Source organism: Pelophylax lessonae (assembly GCF_965119305.1).
Source record: "Pelophylax lessonae genome assembly, chromosome: 9".
Lineage (NCBI taxonomy): Eukaryota > Metazoa > Chordata > Amphibia > Anura > Ranidae > Pelophylax > Pelophylax lessonae.
Genome location: NC_138776.1, coordinates 23632103 through 23653177, shown reverse-complemented (window position 1 = coordinate 23653177; position 21075 = coordinate 23632103). Strand labels below are relative to the sequence as shown.

General features: G+C 43.4%; 1 protein-coding gene across 1 annotated transcript; it reads left to right on the top strand.

Moving 5' to 3' along the window:
• Positions 1 to 2861: 2861 nt before the first annotated feature.
• On the top strand, positions 2862 to 20406 carry LOC309564851 (R-spondin-2-like; the record flags this gene model as incomplete). The annotated part of the gene is made up of 2 exons (XM_082269537.1): positions 2862 to 3098; positions 19891 to 20406. 2 exons carry the CDS (start codon positions 2862 to 2864, stop codon positions 20179 to 20181), a joined length of 528 nt encoding a protein of 175 aa, XP_082125663.1. The 3' UTR covers positions 20182 to 20406.
• Between the last annotated feature and the right edge of the window lie 669 nt (positions 20407 to 21075).

Below are 21075 nucleotides of genomic sequence, written 5' to 3'. Positions count from 1 at the left end.
GTCCGTTTTCTAGCCAATGTCTCCCGCGATAGATCTGCATACACTTGTATATCTGTATCCTTTCTGTATCTGTATTTCAAAGGGGTCGGTTTTTTAATTTTTCCCAAATCAAGGCTCTTGTTCCATAGCTGAGAAATCTTACTACAACGTCTCTTGAAGATTCTTTTGGTAAATTTTGTGGTTTTCTGATTCTGTGAATTCTTTCAATTCCTAATTTTGTTGTTAATTCTCTTTCTAATAAAGGATTAAACATTGCTTCCAGCATTTCTTTTCAAGTTTTCTTCCTTCCAATTTTCTGGTAATTCCTCCAATTCTTAAGTTTTGCCTTCTGTCTCTATTTTCCTGATCTTCTAATTTATAGAGTATGTTTCTTTGGGCTATTTGTGCTTTCCTTATTTCTTCCTTACATAGTTTCAGCGCTTTTCCTTGGTTTTCTGTTTTTTCTTCTACATCCTCAACTCTCTTCAACATCTGTCCTAGGTCTCAGTGTAGAATTGCCATTTCTCTTTTGATGGCCTTTTCCAAATTTGAGAACATTTCTCTTATTTCATCTTTTGTGGGAAGTTGCTCTTTTACACTTGATGTTCCGTCTCCTTCTGTATCTGGGTCTTGGTCTGACTATACCTTGTCCATCTGTCCTAGGATATTGTCTTCACTTGTCTGTTTTCTGACTACAGGTTTTTTACTGCTTTCATTATTTTGTTTTGGTTTCGTTGGTGTTTGCTTTTTACTATTTTCCCCCGTTGCTTCGGGTGTCATATATTTTTTAATGGACCCTGGACTGGAACTTAATTTGGGCAATTTACTTCCTCCATCTTTAACAGCTTTATTTTTCATTTTTAAAGGGTCTGCCTCTTTGGCTCTGCTTCCCCCCTTCCGTATATAGAGGAATATTAGTTTTTTTTTTATTCCGATTATTTTATTAAGTTTTTATTCATTCCCCCACTTGCATCTCTGTTTGTTCTTATAAAATCAATATACCTTTTAATTACCCAAATGTCCAAGTGACCAAAAACACAGTATTAAAACATCTTTGGTATCTATAACCAGTTACACCTTTATATCTCCACAAGCTGGCTCTTCCTTGTAAATAGCTTATACTATGTAAGCAAGGGATTCCCTGAAACACTTTCTGTCGGCAATATTCATATTGACTTCATATAAACTTGATGCTCAGAGAAGGCAGCTTGTCAGCGTCTCCTCCCGCTGACCGCCGAGCTCAAGTGTCCTCCTGGTCTGCTGCGAGTGTTCTCAGAGTATCCTCCGGCAGGTTCGGGGGGAGCTCGCGGGTGCCCGTGCCCACGTCCCGCAGGAAGGTAGGAATGTCCGGTAGGGGGATGCTGGTTTGATACGGCCGGGGGGGTTCTTAGGCAGACGGGGCGGAGCACGAGTCGGCATTTTACTGCATCCTGGACGGGCGTATGCTGGAGACTAGCAGACTCTGTCTCCTCACGCCATTAGCAGGCCCCTCCCCCCCACCTGTTTGAAGGTTTTAATGAAGGTTTTTTGTTGCCCCCTTTTTTAGGTTTAGGTTGTAAGTTATATAACAATCTGAAGTCAGTAGATAGTTTTATGGATATAGTGCAGTTTAAATTAGATAAGGAGATTTTAGAGGGTAGAATGGAGGGTCCTTTTGTTTCCCCTCCTTTTCAGAACTTCAGAATATCCCCTCTAGGTATAGTGCAAAAAAAAAAAAAAAGAGTAAGGTTCATTTAGACTTATACATCATTTATCTTTTCCCAAAGGTGATTCGTTGAGTGACCAAATTGAAGATAGCTTGATCTCGGTCTCTTATGCATCTTTTGAGGATGCTTTGAAGAAACTGAGAGTTTTAGGCAGGGGTGCTTTAATGGCAAAAGCGGATATAAAATCTGATTTCTGTTTGCTCCCCATCAATCCAGCATGTTTCAACTCATTAGGTATCTGTTTTCAAGGAAAGTATTACTTTGATAAATGTATGCCAATGGGTTGTTCGATATCTTGCAGTTATTTTGAAAACTTTGCCTCCTTTTTAGAATGGGTAATAGCTAAAGTGTCTGGTTCACATTTTCTAATTCACTATTTGGATGACTTTTTGTTTATGGGGGAGGCGGAGTCTCGGATGTTTTACTCTTCTGGAAACCTTTTTTAGCATATGTAATGGGTTTGGAATGCCGTTAGCAGAAGAGAAAACGGTCTGGCCTACAACATGTCTGCAGTTTTTAAGTAGCACGATTGACACAGCATCACTGGAATTCAGGTTACCTGACGAAAAGATTCAGAAATTGAGAGGTATGTTAGTAGTTATGGTGAGAAGAAAGAAAGTTTGTCTGAAAGAGATGCAATCTCTTTTGGGTTTACTGGCTTTCACATCAAGGGTTATGCCAGTTGGATGTATCTAGCTATTTCTGGGCTTAAATCACCTTTTTCACACATTAGGGTAACTAGCGAGATTAGAGAGGACATGTTAGTTTGGTTGCAGTTTTTGACGCATTTTAACGGAAGAAGTTTATGGCAGGAAGATTTTATTTTAGATGAGGAATTTTTATTATTTACTGATGCAGCTGGCTCCGTTGGTTTCACAGCAATCTGGCGCAACAATTGGTGTGCTGATCGCTGAGCTCCAAGTTGGGAAGAGAAAAGTTTTTTTAAAGAATATAGTTTTGCTTGAACTCTTCCCCATTGTAGTTTCTCTTGAAATTTGAAATTTCATCATCCTGAACTGTGTGGATTACAGCCAATGCCAAGCCAACCACTGGAGATGGAGCAAGAGAGCCAGCTATGGAACAAATCCAATCTGCAAAGGTTGTCTGTCATGTTCAAGAGACAATGGCTGCATCCGCTACCAACCCAAACTATTTTTCTTTCTGCGAAGAGAAGGGATGAGACAGTACGGAGAGTGTTTACATTCCTGTCCTCCCGGATACTACGGACTAAGAGCACGTGACATTAACAGATGTTTCAGGTGCAGAATCGAAAATTGTGATGCTTGTTTCAGTAGAGATTTTTGCACAAAGTGCAAAGACGGTTATTATTCTCACAAAGGACGTTGTTTTAAGGAATGTCCAGAGGGCTTTGTGCCTTTGGATGAGACTATGGAATGTGTAGATGGATGTGAGGTAGGACCTTGGAGTCAGGGTTCATACACATTTTTACCAATAAAATTCCATGACTTTTCCATGACTTCACGTAAATATTCATGACATAAAGTTTCATGAAATGTCTATGTATACATGTTAAATAAGAAGAAAATCCATTTCACACCCAGCATATTTTTACTAAAATAAATGACAAGCTTTGTAGTGTACAGTACCTCTGCAGTTAGGGTTTCGTTTCTGGATACAGAGTGACTCAAAATGGTCCCTTGTTTTACAGTGGATGAGATGGAAGCACCGCTGCCGCAGCTGGGAGCCGGTGTCACTTCAGGCGCACGGGTGAAAAGGCCAGCGATCGGATTGGAAGCTGTCGAGCACGCAGCTGCAGACTGGTACTTTGCACCTTTAGCGTGGCTACACAGCGCTGCCTCTCCCATCTTCGAAATGTCAAACGTTTTACGATACACACTGTACATTTAGCACGTCCCGGGTCCTGATCTTTCTCCAGCCACCTCTCATACCTTTTATCATGAAGCCATACATTTTAAAGCTGCATTTCCCTGACATTGCTACCCTGTGAACACACTAACTTTAGCTGAAACTGTGTTACCCCCATTAAGTTAACTTGTAATTTGACCAATATACTGTAACTGGAGAAAGAAGATTAATGGCCGCTCCTGCTTGGGGAAAAAGCTTAAGTTTAGGCAGTCATGATGGAGGTGCACCCGGACTGGTATGGATGGCACAGTCAGATGCACAAAATGCGGCGCTTACTCTTTAGGCCTAAACCACAGTCATGATGGAGGTGCAGGTGGACTGGTATGGATGGCACAGATGCACAAATGTGGCGCTTACTCTTGTCTATACTCAGGGGTCAAGTCCTGGGAAAAAAAGTGTGGGGCTGTGGACATGATACAGGAGGTGGTCAAAGGCTGCAGACATGGTACAGGAGATGGTCAGAGGTTGCGGACATGAAACAAGAGATGGTCAGAGGTTGCGGACATGAAACAAGAGATGGTCAGAGACTGCGGACATGAAACAAGAGATGGTCAGAGACTGCGGACATGATACAAGAGATGGGCAGAGACTGCGGACATGATACAAGAGATGTGTAAAAAAAGTGCGCTGATTCAAATGGGGAGTGCTGCTACCTTAGAGTGAATATGATTGGAATGTGAAGGTGAAAATAAGGTGCGCTAACCCAAGGTGTATATGTAACACCGCATAAAAGGACCATAACACAAGATAGTTCCAGGCTTACTTCCAAGCTTTGTCTGGTAAGAGTTTAGGCATTACCTGTATGCAAGTGTGTCACTCAGGTGACTTGGAATCTCTCTGCAGCTGCATGATCTCCGGAGCAGTGATATCTCTACATGCCCTTAAAATGTCATCTTTTGGTAAGAGAGTCTAAGCTGGTGGTGGGACCCTGAACCATTCTATCACAAGGCTTGCACTTTCCTGATTTGATATTGTGTTTACAGCCCGGATTTTGGATTTATTTCCCATTTTGGCTGTTTATCACATCTTTATGGACACTATGGACTGGATATATTGGTGTTTCACCGGAACGGTGTTCATTGTTTACACCTGTTAGATTTTCATTGATTTGGAAATCTGGTCATATCTATACGCCACTTGATATTTTGTTTATATTTTGTTTATATCACCTACACATATATTTTTATGCTGTGTTACATATACACCTTGGGTTAGCGCACCTGATTTTCACCTTCACATTCCAATCATATTCACTCTAAGGTAGCAGCACTCCCCATTTGAATCAGCGCACTTTTTTTACACATTTCACTGCTTTACTTCACTTTTCCAAAGTGCAGCAGATTCCCCACGATGGATATTTTTGAATATCACAGCTCGAGGAAATTAACTGTAGAGGACGTGTTTGTGAAAACCATCTCTGATCCTACAGACCTCAGAGGCATCTTTATGCGTCTCAAAAACATCATGGCTTCCGAGCTTCATGCCTCTTGGGACATCATTTTCCTGGAAAAATACGTCCAGGAGAAGATGGTCCCGAGGAGCCTGAGGTGGAATATTAATCCTGACCAAGGAGACCCTGAGCTCCAAGAATGGTTCCTATTATTTAACGAAGCCGGGATGAGCCTTTTAAATTTTTTAATTGATAAAAGGAGGAAGAAAGTCATTAGGCTAAATAAAGAAATTTTAGAGATCAAGGATAAATTAACTCCTTTGATGCAGGAGGAAGCATACAAAGTGTATAACCAGGAATTGAGAGAAATATTGGCTATGGAGGAAGAGGAACAAAAAGCAAAAAAGAGGAAAAAGAGGAAAAAATATTTCCGTGATCTGGAAGACTACAAAACTTCAAAGGTCTTTAAATGGGAGTTGAACCTAATTCCTGAGACTCCATCGGATGTGGCTGTGACCGATCCCTCAGAAATGGAAGTAGCGGAAGAAAGATCAAGACAGATTAGTTCCGTGGAACCGGTCGCAGGCCCGAGAGGGGGATTCTGCACCAAGGATTCCCTATAAAAGGGATTTGGAGCGGTCAATATCCAGTAATAACACCTAGAAATTTAAACCGCTAAGAGAACAGCAACCTAACCACCCACCTAAAAGGAGGACTAAGAATGAAGATAAAAGGAATAGGAATGATAATGTGACCTACGAATATCCCAGGGGAGAACGGAGGAGGAGAGAGTCGGACCATGAGGGATACTATAGACGATCCAGGTCTAGATCTCCGAGAAGAGACCCCCGTGAATATACTGAATATTACTCTGGAACACCTCAGACTCCGAAGAATTTTTACCTGCCTGTTGATAATAGGTATGAGCCTCTTTACGATGAACGGAATGATGAGGAAGAATGGGATAAAGGATATTCAGAGCAATCACAGACTCTGATTAGTACCAAACCACTGGGTTTTTTAGGCCGGGGTCCAGCCAAAGGAAAAAGAAAAAAACAACTAGGGGCTGCAGGGGAGGAACGTCCAAGAAAAAAGACCAAGTAGAGAACATTGGCATCTTTAACCTGAGCGGGATTGAACTTTCCAACTCAGAAAAACAGACACTGGGGAAAGGGTTGAAATATGCCCCCAAGAAATCATTAAATAAGTTTGAAACGTTTTTAGACGTTCATAAATACATTAGAGAATTAAACATTAAACGTCATTTCTTGGACAAGGCCAACGAGAGGAATGTGTCCTATAACCAATCGGCATGCATCCCCACTCATCTGAGGAATGCTTCCCTCTTCAATCCCTCTGGGAAATCTAGCCATCATATTAAAGTGTTCAGAGATGTTATTCTTAAGGAGCTGGAACAAAAGGAGACGTCCATTAAACCGCAAAGAGAACTCTGGAAAGGAATAAAATCTTTATGTGAGAAGAAAGATTTAGTTATTCGCCCAGCCGATAAGGGAGGGAGCACTGTTTTACTTAAGAAAGAAGATTACATGGAGGAAATGGGGAACCTTTTGTCTGATAGGGAGACTTATGAAATTCTGAGGAAAGACCCCACCCATGCTTATAAAAACAGCTGGAGCGTATTATATCAAGAGGCTTTGAGGATGGTATCATGAATAAAAAAGAGAAGGAATACTTAGTACCCCTTGCACCCCGGATTCCGACAATATATTATCTACCGAAAGTACATAAGAACCTGGTCAAGCCACCTAGGAGACCCATAGTCAGCGGCATAGACTCTGTCACATCGCGAATAGGAAAATACGTTGATCATTTCCTTCAGCCGCTAGTTCAGGATACACCGGCGTTCCTGAAGGACACCACGCAATGTATCAACGAAATCACTGAACTGAGGGTCCCAGGAGATGTACTAATGGTGACAGCTGACGTAGCCTCACTGTCAGGGCCGGACTGGCGTATCGGGATACCGGGATATTTCCCGGTGGGCCGCCGGCCCTGGGGCCGCTTTGATAGGGCCGGCCGCCCGCAGTGCCGCTTTAAGGATTCCATTGGGGCCGCTCGCCGCTGATTGGCCGCTCGCGGCGCTCTCCGCCGATTGGCCGGCGGCCGCTGACGCTGTGCAGCCAGGCTGCGTGCACTGCCCCGGCCCCCTCTGCGCTCCCGCTGTGCCTGTGAGCGGCATGACGTCACGGTGGGGCGGCTGGTGCATCTTTTCCACTGGATTCTGGCGCCGACGATCCCTCCCCCCTCCCAGTCTCCCACACTGCACGCACGCACGCCAGCATGTGATCGCAGGTCAGAGGTCAGCTCCAGTCCGGTTTGGCGGTTTTCATGCTGGCAGTGTGTGTGTGCTGTGTGGTGTGTATCCCATCCAGTCGTCGTGCCAGGTGGTAAGTAGTATATCATCATGCTGCCAATGAATGGGGGCAATGCTGTGCGCTCTACAATGAATGGGGGCAATGCTGTGCGCTCTGCAATGAATGGGGGCAATGCTGTGCGCTCTGCAATGAAAGGGGGCAATGCTGTGGCGCTCTGCAATGAATGGGGGCAATGCTGTGGCGCTCTGCAATGAATGGGGGCAATGCTGTGCGCTCTGCAATGAATGGGGGCAATGCTGTGGCGCTCTGCAATGAATGGGGGCAATGCTGTGCGCTCTGCAATGAATGGGGGCAATGCTGTGGCGCTCTGCAATGAATGGGGGCAATGCTGTGCGCTCTGCAATGAAAGGGGGCAATGCTGTGGCGCTCTGCAATGAATGGGGGCAATGCTGTGCGCTCTGCAATGAATGGGGGCAATGCTGTGCGCTCTGCAATGAATGGGGGCAATGCTGTGCGCTCTGCAATGAATGGGGGCAATGCTGTGCGCTCTGCAATGAATGGGGGCAATGCTGTGGCGCTCTGCAATAAATGGGGGCAATGCTGTGGCGCTCTGCAATGAATGGGGGCAATGCTGTGGCGCTCTGCAATGAATGGGGGCAATGCTGTGGCGCTCTGCAATGAATGGGGGCAAGGCTGTGGCGCTCTGCAATGAATGGGGGCAATGCTGTGGCGCTCTGCAATGAATGGGGGCAATGCTGTGGCGCTCTGCAATGAATGGGGGCAATGCTGTGGCGCTCTGCAATGAATGGGGGCAATGCTGTGGCGCTCTGCAATGATCATTGGGGGCAAGCCTGTGGCACTCTGCAATGATCATTGGGGGCAAGCCTGTGGCACTCTGCAATGATTGGGGGCAATGCTGTGGCACTCTGCAATGAATGGGGGCAATGCTGTGGTCACTGTGCATTGAAAGGGTGGCACGCTGGTCACTGTGCATTGAAAGGGTGGCATGCTGGTCACTACTGTGCATTGAAAGGGTGGCACGCTGGTCACTACTGTGCATTGAAAGGGTGGCACGCTGGTCACTGTGCATTGAAAGGGTGGCACGCTGGTCTCTCTGCATTGAAAGGGGGGCACACAGCGCTGGTCACTGTGCATTGAAAGTGGGGCATGCTGGTCACTGTGCATTGAAAGGGTGGCACGCTGGTCACTGTGCATTGAAAGGGTGGCACGCTGGTCTCTCTAAAATTGAAAGTGGACACGCTGGTCTCTCTGCATTGAAAGGGGGGCACGCTGGTCACTGTGCATTGAAAGGGGGGCACGCTGGTCACTGTGCCTTGAAAGGGGGGCACGCTGGTCACTGTGCCTTGAAAGGGGGGCACGCTGGTCACTGTGCCTTGAAAGGGGGGCACGCTGGTCACTGTGCATTGAAAGTGGGGCACGCTGGTCACTGTGCATTGAAAGGGGGGGACGCTGGTCACTGTGCATTGAAAGTGGGGCACGCTGGTCACTGTGCCTTGAAAGGGGGGCAACGCTGGTCACTGTGCATTGAAAGTGGGGCACGCTGGTCACTGTGCCTTGAAAGGGGGGCACGCTGGTCACTGTGCATTGAAAGTGGGGCACGCTGGTCACTGTGCATTGAAAGGGGGGCACGCTGGTCACTGTGCATTGAAAGGGGGGCACGCTGGTCACTGTGCATTGAAAGGGGGCACACTGGTCATTCTGCATTAAAAGGGGGCACACTGGTCATTCTGCTGGGAAAGTCGGAACTGGTTACTAAAATTTTTGAATCCCACCACTGACTATAGAATCATCAAAACTTAAAAAGGGAGCCCCAGGCCCCCTTCCCCCACTCTCAAAAAAAGTCAGCAGCTTAAAATACTGTGGCTGCTTTTAGCCAGCGCTTCATGGTCTTACATTTTTACAGTGGGTTTTGCCTCTCTGGTTATTTATGAAGTGATTTAACTGAAAGTCTTTTCCTTTTTTATGCAGTGGGTCATTTGGACAAGGGCAGACATCCTGTGTTTAGAAGGCAACTCTAGGCAAAAGGTAAAATCAGTGAGTTATAAGCTAATGCCGTCTGGGAATGTAACTGTATTAGAAAGTTCCCTTAATTTACATTAATACTCTGATCTTTACAAAGCACATCTCGTTAAGATTTAGCAGGTTTTTCACAGTGCTTCTGGGGGGGACTGCAGTATTCGTCATAAGTCTCAGCTGTATAACCACCCCTTCTATTAGTAGCAGCAGAGAAATTTTGGTGCTGGAACTATGGACCATACCAATTGCATTTCAGGGGCTATAAATAAGGCCTTGCAGAATGTAATGATACTTGAAACAAAAAAAGATTCAGTAAGTGGTCAGCCTACTCAGAATGAAAACCAGAGTAAAAATTAAATCTACTCCACAACAGCCTTTCTCAACCATGTTAACACATTGAACCCTTGAAATAAGTTTCAGGTCTCAGGGAGGGAACCCCTGATAATAATTAATATATCTACAGTTCATGGTACATAAAGTAAAGCCTAGTATGGGCCGAATATCGGATGGCATCAGTCGGTTCAATAGAACCCGGCCGACATTGCACTTTTATTGCACATATATGTTAATTAATGCATATTAGCACAATAGTCCCTTTTTTAAATTGTATTTTTGCACACAATTTTTGCACATTTGTATTGTTTATTACTGCATTTTTTGCACATTGCATCATTTACACAGCGTATTTTAGTATATATTGTATGAATTATTTTATAGTCAAATTTATTGTTATCCAGTATATGTTGTGCAAATCAACCTGTATAATCAGCTGCTATGCCTGTGCAAATGTGGGCCGCCAACCCGCATACATGGGAACCGCCAACCCGCATACATGGGAACCAGGCCTAAAGCAATAGTAAAGTAATTTATAAATAAAAACACCGGTCCTCCTTCAGGTTTAACCACTTCTGGACCGCAAGGATTTGCCTCTTTAATGACCAGGCCATCGATTCAGAGCTGAGCGTCAGAACCAGTCATCACCAGGTAGGCCAGACACTGATGGCTTTATTTTTCATATGATTGAATACTAATAATACCGTATACCATGGCAAAACTTTAATTAATCGCAGCATGTAAATCTGACACCATCGCATGCCTACATTGTATTAGGAGGAGGGGAACAGCATTGTATTAGGGGGAGGGGAATCAGCATTGTATAAGGGGGGCATTGTATAAGGGGGGGGTCGGGGGGAACAGCATTGTATTAGGGGGAGGGGGGCAGAATTTTATTAGAGGGAGGGGGCCGGGGGGACAGCATTGTATTAGGGGGAGGGGGATCAGCATTGTATTAGGGCCCCTAATACAATGCTGACCCCCCCCCCCTCCCGTAATACAAATGTATCATTTTTCATGATATCCACAGAACTTTATCTAGATGAAGTTGTGTTGGTGCCTGAAGTATCCATTTGAAAACTTTTTTTTTTTTTTTACTTCACACATTTGTAAAGTACTGCATTGTGATTGATTTCTTTAAATTGTTGTACCAGTGAGGTGATACAGAAACAACCTGGACTCTGGAATATTGCTGAGGCTGAGATTTTATACCTGCACAGAAGGCAGAGCATAGGGTGAGACATCATTCAGAGAAATATCGCGAAAAAAAAACTCCTGTTGATCTTTACCTACCGTTGCAGGCTTGCGCGTGTTATTCTGTTGATCTATACCTACCGTTGCAGGCTTGCGCGTGTTATTCTGTTGATCTATACCTACCGTTGCAGGCTTGCGCGTGTTATTCTGTTGATCTATACCTACCGTTGCAGGCTTGCGCGTGTTATTCTGTTGATCTATACCTACCGTTGCAGGCTTGCGCGTGTTATTCTGTTGATCTATACCTGCCGTTGCAGGCTTGCGCGTGTTATTCTGTTGATCTATACCTGCCGTTGCAGGCTTGCGCGTGTTATTCTGTTGATCTATACCTGCCGTTGCAGGCTTGCGCGTGTTATTCTGTTGATCTATACCTACCGTTGCAGGCTTGCGCGTGTTATTCTGTTGATCTATACCTACCGTTGCAGGCTTGCGCGTGTTATTCTGTTGATCTATACCTTCTGTTGCAGGCTTGCACGTGTTATTCTGTTGATCTATACCTGCCGTTGCAGGCTTGCACGTGTTATTCTGTTGATCTATACCTGCTGTTGCAGGCTTGCATGTGTTATTCTGTTGATCTATACCTGCCGTTGCAGGCTTGCATGTGTTATTCAGTTCATGTCTGCCATATGGTATTACATCGTTCTATACCTGAAATGCAGGGTTAGGATTTGTTTTTATGTTGGTTTGTTATTCTCTGTACGGGTAATCTATCTGCTTCATCCTTTTTACCCTGCATTGCTTAATGTGGGTAGTAAAGTCTTGCTCCGCTGATGTATGTAATGCTTTTGTACATTGGCTTAAAAAAAAGTGTCTCATGTTGAGTTCATAAAAATTGTAATACCAGGCTTTACCCTTGGCAAGCTTTTTATTTCTGAAATATATAATTTGGCTTCATTGAGACATGTTTCCCAAATTTTCACATGACCCAGCGGACATTTTATAAGCAATTTGATTAGAATTACCCTTCTAATCCATCCACTCCCATAGTTTGGGATTCTGGATAATTTTGCCCATGGTTCAGATGTAATTCATTTGTTTTGTAGCTGAATCAAATATAGCAAATATATTTCTTTTTTTTTTTAGTGATTGCCATGGATAAGAAGGGTGAAGGTAAAAGAAAACAGAAAGGTGGAGCAGAAAAAGAACGTGAAAAAAAAAAAAAACTGTTAGAAAAAGATGCACACCAGTATAAAAAAAGTCAGTAGCTTGTTTAAGATGGTGGCAACAAAGCATGACTTACCACCTGCATCTACAGATGAAGACAGTGGTGCTAGCTGTAGCACAGCAATGCATAGCGCTGTGCAAAGTACTGTACAGTTTGATGTAGATACCGATGCAGGTGAAGATAGTGTCCATTGTATTGAAGCTCCTGTTGAGCTAGAAACTGAAGAACATGAAGAAGGATCATTATCAACAGAAAATATTCCAGAAGAAGTTGGCATTAGGGAGGGCATGTCTGACACAGTTGATGATAAAATGTGGTTTATCAGACCAAAATCGGAAAATTTAGATTCCTTCTTATGATTTCATCCATGCCAACCAGTTGTCCTTTCTTTTAATTCCAAAAAGTTATATCAGAGGAGGGATGGAAAGAAGCGTAACTGGTTGACATATTCACATGGACATGGTGCTTTTTTCTGCATGGTGTGTCTAGCTTTCAGTAAAAAGACAGAAGACAGTGCTTTTATTAATGGTTGCATTGATGAAAAGCACATGTACCAGCGAATTGAAGAGCACGAAAGAAGTAACCTTCACAATAATAGCTCTGAATCCTTTTTGATGAGGTCGAAGAATATGAACATATCTAGTCATTTCTTCGAGAATCAATCAACAGCCAGGAAAGAGGAAGTGAAGCGAAAACGTGCCATCCTAGAGCTGATAGTTGAAACCATCAAGCTGATTGGAAAAAGAGGCCTAACTATCGGGCAACAGCTGAAGCAGCATATACTTTAGAAAATTTAAAGTTGGACCATGGAAATTACCTTGAGATTTTGCTACTCCTAAGCAAATTTGATCCCTTGCTGCGAAATCACCTTGATACAGTTATTAAAAAGAGTAAAAAGCAGCATCAAAGTGCAAAAAGTAGCAAAGGACGTGGTGGCTTTGTTACATTAATTTCAAAAACAACAGTAAACAACATCATCTGTGTAATTTCAGCACTTCTGAAAAAAGGTATTGCCCAAGAGATCAGAGATGCTGGCATGTTCTCAATACAGCTTGATACAACTCAGGATATAAATGTGTCAGACCAGTGTTCGGTAATAATTCGGTATGTCACAGATGTGGTCCATGAACGTCTGGTTGCTGTAGTAAACTGCACATCCACAACAGGGAAGGCTTTGTGTGAACTGGTTTGCAATGTGTTGGAATCCATGGAAATTGATGTTGCAAACTGTGTTGGGAACTCAACAGATGGAGCTTCTAATATGCAGGGTCAGTACAATGGATTCAGCACTTGGCTGAGTAATAAAGCACCTGGCCAGATTCATGTGTGGTGCTATGCACATGTACTAAATCTGGTTATGATGGACATCACAAAGATATCTGTTCAGTCAGTATTGTTGTTCGGCTTGTTAAACTCCTGTGCTGTATTTATCCGTGAATCCTACCTCCGGATGAATGTATGGCGTGAAAAGTCTCAGGAAGAGAGATTTCGATCTCTTTCTGTTATTGGAGAAACAAGGTGGTGGTCCAGAGATGCAGCACTTACAAAGGTGTTTGGTTCATTTAATGATCCAAGTCAAGCCTTGTATGTAAATTTGATCCAGACCATGGCAGAGATATCCTGTTCTGATCATTTTAATGCTGACATTCGATACAAGGCTGGAACTTACGTAGAATCCCTTAAAAAATTCCACACCATTATAACGGCACAGCTGTACTTATTTATTTTCAAAAATACCACTCCACTATCCTTGTACCTGCAAAGACAAGGTATGGATGTACTGCAGGCATACCGAATGGTGACCGAAACGGTAAACAACTTGCAAGCACATGATCGGGATTCCAAAATGATTATAGATGCTGCAAAGACGTTTGCAGTCTGGGCAAACAGCAAGTTGGATACAACTGACTGCCAAGTTGTGATTGAGGAAGACTTTCCATCACCTCGAAGAATACAGCGTAAGAAAAGAATGGCTGGTGAGCTTGCAGTAGACGAACCAATTCTGTTAGCAAGTGATCAGTTCCGGGTGGAGGTGTACAATGTGACCTCAGACAAGATCATTAATAGCCTGCATAGCCGATTTACAACCCATGGTCAGTTATTTGCAGATTTGGCATGTTTAGATCCCAAAAATGTTGAAGATATTTTAGTAGACCTTCCTAACAGTGCATTAGAATGACTAAGTAGACTTGTGATTAAATTTGATTCCAATGCAACTAAAGAGAAACTGCAAAGTGAGCTCCTTGATTTTGCATCAAAGTGGCAAAGATTGAAAATGTCAGTTAATGAAGAATATAGTGATGCTAACAATGAAGGTCAAGATGAAGACACCATCCATTCTCATCTCATCTCTGAAACTGAGGAACAGCCATTCTCAAATGTTGGTGATAAAAGTGGAAAGTGCAAGACTTGTAAGAGCTGTATAGCCTGCTGCTACAATGTATTAGTGCGTTACAACTTGCACAGTCTAACGTATAGTTCACTTTTTAATGCATATAAATTGACACTGACCCTTTCCTCTTCACAAGTAGCATGTGAGAGGTAATTTTCAAAACTGAAATACATTTTGAACAGGCTAAGAAATTCCCTTTCGCAAACACATTTGGAGGCCCTTATGCTTATGTCCGTGGAGAAAGAGGCCTTGATTGGACTAAGCAATGAAACCATCATTGATGTTTTGGCTTTGAAAAGCAGCTTACTACAAGGGATGTTGCTTACATAACATTACAATGTTGGTTAATATTTTACTTGTTTTAAAGCACTTTTTGAGTAATGTTTGTACTTTACGTTTTGAACTGGGTTGCTGCTTGCCATGATACTGGTACTATTTTTCAGTTATAAAATTGGACTAGAAAGCTAGTTAGCAATATGTTTCAAGGTATTTAAACTTGAGTTCCAAAGGTTTTTGCACGTTTTTATTATATTTAATTACTGTCTTGTAAAACATTTGCACTTTGTTACCTTTTTTAAAAAAATTTTTGCATTTACTACTGTTTTGTGTGTTTGAGTAATTTATATTTGTTGTTAATAAAGTTTGGAAACTATTTGTTTCCTATACTTTTTGAAGTAAAGCTCTTTGATTATTCTTTATTTGGACAATTTTGATGGGACTGGCACAATTTCATGGATAATGGTCTACTGTGATATTTGGAACAATAGGGGTTCTACATAAAGAGCTATTGTGGGGCAAAGTTTTAAATGTAGTCTAATCACCATAACAATAAAGGGTCTAATCTTGATGATTGCGCCACGTTTACAACTTTTTTGTGCTCTTTATATACAAGTCCTTTGTGTGCTTTTATATCGGTCTTATCTATAAATAATGCTCTCATTAAATGTGCTTTAAAATGCATGAATTTACCTTTTTATGAACAAGAACTCAACGTTGTGCTGGTATGATGACGCAATGCTATGGGGCTGGTATGTAATTTTTTCCAGGGCTGGTTTTCATACCCAGTCCGGCCCTGCTCGCTGTATACAGTGATTCCACATGAGTTAGGCTACGAGGCAGTTAGTACTTTTCTTGACCAGGATTACAGTATTCCGCTTATACAGAAGAAGTTCATTTTAGAACTCCTCCAATTTGGTATGGAACATAATTATTTCTACCACAACCAGCAATTTTATCTACAGCGGACTGGCGTGGCTATGGGGCTAAATTTGCCCCCAGCCTCGCCAACTTGTTTATGGCGCTTTGGTAAAATAGGAATATATTCACAGAAAGAACCCAGGAGTTGGTAATGTGGCGGCGCTATATAGATGACGCCCTGATCATTTGGAAAGGAGAGGAGGAGAGTCTGCACCAATTCATGCTCCAATTGAATTGTAATAATTGGGGTATACAATTCTCCTATCAATGGAGCAAAACCTCAGTTAATTACCTAGACCTTGTTATATGCAGGAAAGGACATGGGTTTATTACTAGCTCCTACCAAAAACCAACAGATCGAAACTGCTTTATCTCCACCGACAGTTGCCACCACCCAATGTGGTTAAAATCTGTGCCTAAGGGGCAATTCAGGAGGATCAGGCGCAACTGTACGGAGGATGAGGCCTTTAAGGCGCAAGCCCATCTTCTGAAAAATCGGTTTATGGAAAAAGGGTATGATCAGAATGAGTTAAGTGAAGAGATACAAGAAGTTGCAACCCTTAAACAAACGGAATTATCAGCTCCAAACAAAAAAGGGAACAAAGAGAGGTAGCGGGAAGATTTGAGTTTGCTTTCACCACCCAGTTCTCCAGCCATTATAAATGGTTGAACTTTTTGTTTCGTAAACATTGGGGAATTTTGCAACAAGACCCCTTGCTAGGCCCTTCTCTTCCACCAAAACCCCAGATGATTTACCGGAAAGGCTAAAAACCTGAAAGAAATTATAGCATGAAATCCGGTAGAGAAACCTCCCACCTCCTCCTTTCCTAATCTTAAAGGGTACTTCCCATGCAGGAATTGCAATATCTGTAATAATGCTACCACCATCAAAACCAATAAGTTCGTGTCCACTACCACAGGTAAAAGCTACCCTATCAGGGACTTTATTACCTGTCACACCAAGGGGGTAGTTTATCTACTTACCTGTGAGTGTGGGAAGCAATATGTGGGGAGGACGATTAGAACCGCAAATATTAGAATAGGTGAGCACTTGGCCAATATCCGGAAAGGCTTCCCAGGTCATAACCTATCTAAACACTTTGCCACACACTACCGAAAAAATCCAGGCAAATTTAAAATAAATGTTATTGAGAAATATTATCCTCACTGGTGGGGTAGTAATATGAAGAGAACTATTTCCAGAAGGGAAACATTCTGGATTTACGAACTCCAAAACTACAGGCCATCAGGACTTAACATTGAATGGGATATCAACTCATTCATTAACAATAGCTGATATTCACCATGAGATGGATCCCATCCGATTCCTCCTAATTCACATTCCTTATTCCTCCTCTAGCACCTTATAGGAATGTGAGTTAATCTATATAGCCTATTTTATCCATTTTAACTATTTTTTTACATTTTAGTGTTCATGTAGTAAGTTCAACCTGCAGGTTGTTTCTTATACTATTTGGTTTTAACCAGATGTTTTTAATAACATTTTTAAATTTAGGAGTGAGCATTCCCGCTGATCACTTTTAAGTGTCTCAATTTAATTATATTGGTCCCAAGTTATCATATGTTGTCACATAATAGAACTATCCCTCATATATGATGGAATAATGGAGACCGATTGGATTTTATTCAATCGTACATCGGGCTTATGGTTAAATGAGACATACTTTGCGGACACCGGGAATGCTCCCTTTTTTACTCATTTGCATACAAGATGTACTATGGACACTTGATACAGGAAATCATATAGTGCAGGCACTTCCGGTGAACAGCCTGACCTCCCGCATCGGGCACAATTTTCGAAGCATTAAGTGTGAAGTTTCTGAAACTACAGTGCTCTCCAGAGGTTAATTCGGCTTTGGGCAAATATAATCCTTTCAGCCTAAAGACCATGGGGTAGTGTACATTCACTGTGGACACCGGAAGTGCTTGCCCAAGTTAATATTTAAGGGCGGAAGTGATGACGCGAGCTTCACCTCCTATCTCAGTGGATGCCCTGTCGGGGGAAACGCGTCAGATAGGAGGCGCCACGTCATCACTAGTAGACCGAGACAGCGGTCCGCACTGCAGGCGGCCACCGCTACTCCATATTCTACTCTTGAGGGAACCCTACGATTATTGTCTGCAATATTGTAAGTGCATTCTTTTCTATCTTAATAAACCGTTTGTCGATAATGCACCATGGCGGTCCCCTCTGTTGCGTCTCCTTACTATTGAGGTAAAAGACACCCGAGATCATATCAGCCAGCAAGCGCAAAGCGTTTCCAAGCAGGACCATAACACAAGATAGTTCCAGGCTTACTTCAAAGCTTTGTCTGGTAAGAGTTTAGGCATTACCTGTATGCAAGTGTGTCACTCGGGTGACTTGGAATCTCTCTGCAGCTGCATGATCTCTGGAGCAGTGATATCTCTACATGCCCTTAAAATTTCATCTTTTGGTAAGAGGCTAAGCTGGTGGTGGGACCATGAACCATTCAAGTTAGATTTTCATTGATTTGGAAATCTGGTCATATCTATACGCCACTATATGCCACTTGATATTTTGTTTATATTTTGTTTATATCACCTACACATATATTTTTATGCTGTGTTACATATACACCTTGGGTTAGCGCACCTGATTTTCACCTTCACATGATACAAGAGATGGTCAGAGACTGCAGACATGATACAAGAGATGGTCAGAGACTGCGGACATGATACAGGAGATGGTCAGAGACTGCGGACATATTACAGGAGATGGTCAGAGACTGCAGACATGATACAAGAGATGGTCAGAGACTGCGGACATGATACAGGAGATGGTCAGAGACTGTGGACATGATACAAGAGATTGTCAGAGACTGCGGAAATGATACAAGAGATGGTCAGAGACTGCCGACATGATACAGGAGATGGTCAGAGACTATGGACATGATACAAGAGATGGTCAGAGACTGCTGACATGATACAAGAGAAGGTCAAGAACTGCGGACATGATAGAAGAGCACTAGGGAGGCCGGAGAGCACAGGGGAAGTAGAGAGCACTGGAGGAGCTGAATGGTACAGGGGGGGGAACTGGAGAGAATTAAGGGGGGTTGGAAGGCGCAGGGGGGGTGGAAGCAGGGAAATCCAGGGGGACTGGAGAGCACTGTGGGGGGGACTGGAAATAACTGAGGGGGGAGCCAGGGAGCACAGGGGGGTGGAGAGCACTGGGGGAGCCAAAGAGCATGGGGGGAGATGAAAAGCACTGGGGGGGGCGAAAGAACCCTGGGGGGGGGATAAAGAGCACTGAGGGGGGTTAATAGCACTGAGGGGGGGCTAAAGAGCACTGAAGTTGTATAGGAGGGGGATGGGGAAGCTACATATAGATCAATTGAACTTTCCATATTCCTCCTGCAGCCGCTGAGAGGAGGAGTAACAAGCATTCAGTAACAGTATGAGGAATAAATATGGAAAGTTCAACTCATCTCTATGCAGCTGCCCCATCCCATCCCCCTCCTATCCAGCACACAAAACGAGACTCCTCAGGCACTGACCTTCTTCCTGCAGCTGCCTTCTAAGAAGTTCTTCACATGGAGATGCGAACACCGGCCTGACACCCATCAGTGCGGCGATGCGGGTGGCCCGGCGGACAACCCCCAGTGCGGCGATGCGGGTGGCCCGGTGGACAACCCCCAGTGCGGCGATGCAGGTGGCCCGGCAGACACCCCCAGTGTGGCGATGTGGGCGGCCCGGCGGACACCGGCCTGACCCCTCCCCCCCCAATGCGGCCTGACACCCCCCAGTGCGGCGATCCGAGTGGCCCGGCTGACATCCCCCAGTGCGCGCGCCCCCTCCCCCCCCCCGCTGGTACGCCCCTGGGAGCGGGACAGTAAGTGCACTTCTCAGTTTCAGGTTTCAGCAGATCAATCCGCCGCAGAGTTCCCAGCCTGCCACGGTCTATTCATATTGAAGAGGCCAGTGACCAGGCTTCAGCTGTGCAGTGCTCTGTGGCTGATTAATTCGCCTAAACCCGAAACAGAGAAAATAGTCCACTTACTGTCCCCGGCTCCCACAGAATACAGTACAATACAATACATTTTCTAAATTAAATAGTTGCACAAAATTCCATGACTTTTCCAAAACTTAGTGGGGTTTACTCATTTTCTATAACTTTTCCAGGCCTGGAAAGTGTCATGTCAAAATCCCATGACTTTTCCAGGATTTTCATGAACGTACGAACCCTGTGGAGTGAATGGGGAACTTGTAGTAGAAATAACAGGACATGTGGGTTCAAGTGGGGCTTGGAGACAAGGACACGACAGATAGTGAAGAAGCCAGCAAAAGATACAATTCCTTGCCCAACCATTGCAGAGTCTATAAGATGTAAAATGGCACAAAGACATTGCCCAGGAGGAAAGAGAACAACAAAGAAGGAAAAAAGGAACAAAAAGAAAAATAAGCTACTTGAAAGGGCTCAGGAACAACATAGCGTTTTTCTCTCCATGGACCGGACCAGCCAATAAAGAGACAGTTCTTCATCTTGCCCCCTCCTTTTTTTTTTGCTAAGTGCACAAAGGCTGCTACATGCTCTTGCAGACAAATGAACTGCAGAATGGCTGCTTTAACAGTATTGGTTACAAATATCTTGTGAAAGTATCACAAACCTATTTGTGTTATTTATACTTTTTTTTTGTTCCTCTGATTTTGGGAATCCCGGAGGGTTGGAAATACTGAGTTGAATCAGTGACATAAGATGTGTCAAAGACTTTTTTTTTTTTTTAAATATCTTTTAATGTACGGTTAACAGCAAACACACACTCACATCATAGGTTGAACTAGATGGACTGGTGTCTTTTTTCAACCTCACTAACTATGTAAGAATTTTGGTCAGAACAGATAATAAGGGAGCAATGTATGCAATTAAATGTTTAACATCCAGATCTCCGCCTGTCATTGCTTTGATTAGGTACATGGTTTATTTATGTCTAAAATGGAACATATGGGTTAAAGCAAAACATGTGACAGGGAAAAGCAATGACATGGCAGATGCATTGTCTCGGTTGCAGATGGGGCGTTTCTTTAAACTACTGCCGAATGCGGACCAAGTGGGCACCAAATCCACAGTGAAGTTATGGGAGCTGATTTAGGATTGGTGTCAGAGAATATTAGGAACTCATTAGCCCCTTCAACCATGGTGGGATACCAATCAGCTTGGCTGATGTGGTGCTCTTTCCTTGAGGACTTGAATGAGAGTAATGAGGCTTTTTCAGAAGGCCTGGTACTGTTATTCTTGAATTGTTTTATTTAAAAGAAGTTATTCCTGGGCACATGTGAATAAGATTCTGGCCGAAATATCCTTTTTTCTAAAGCTAAGGAATTTGCCGTCCTGTGTTTCCTTTTTTTCCAGTTAAGCAGTC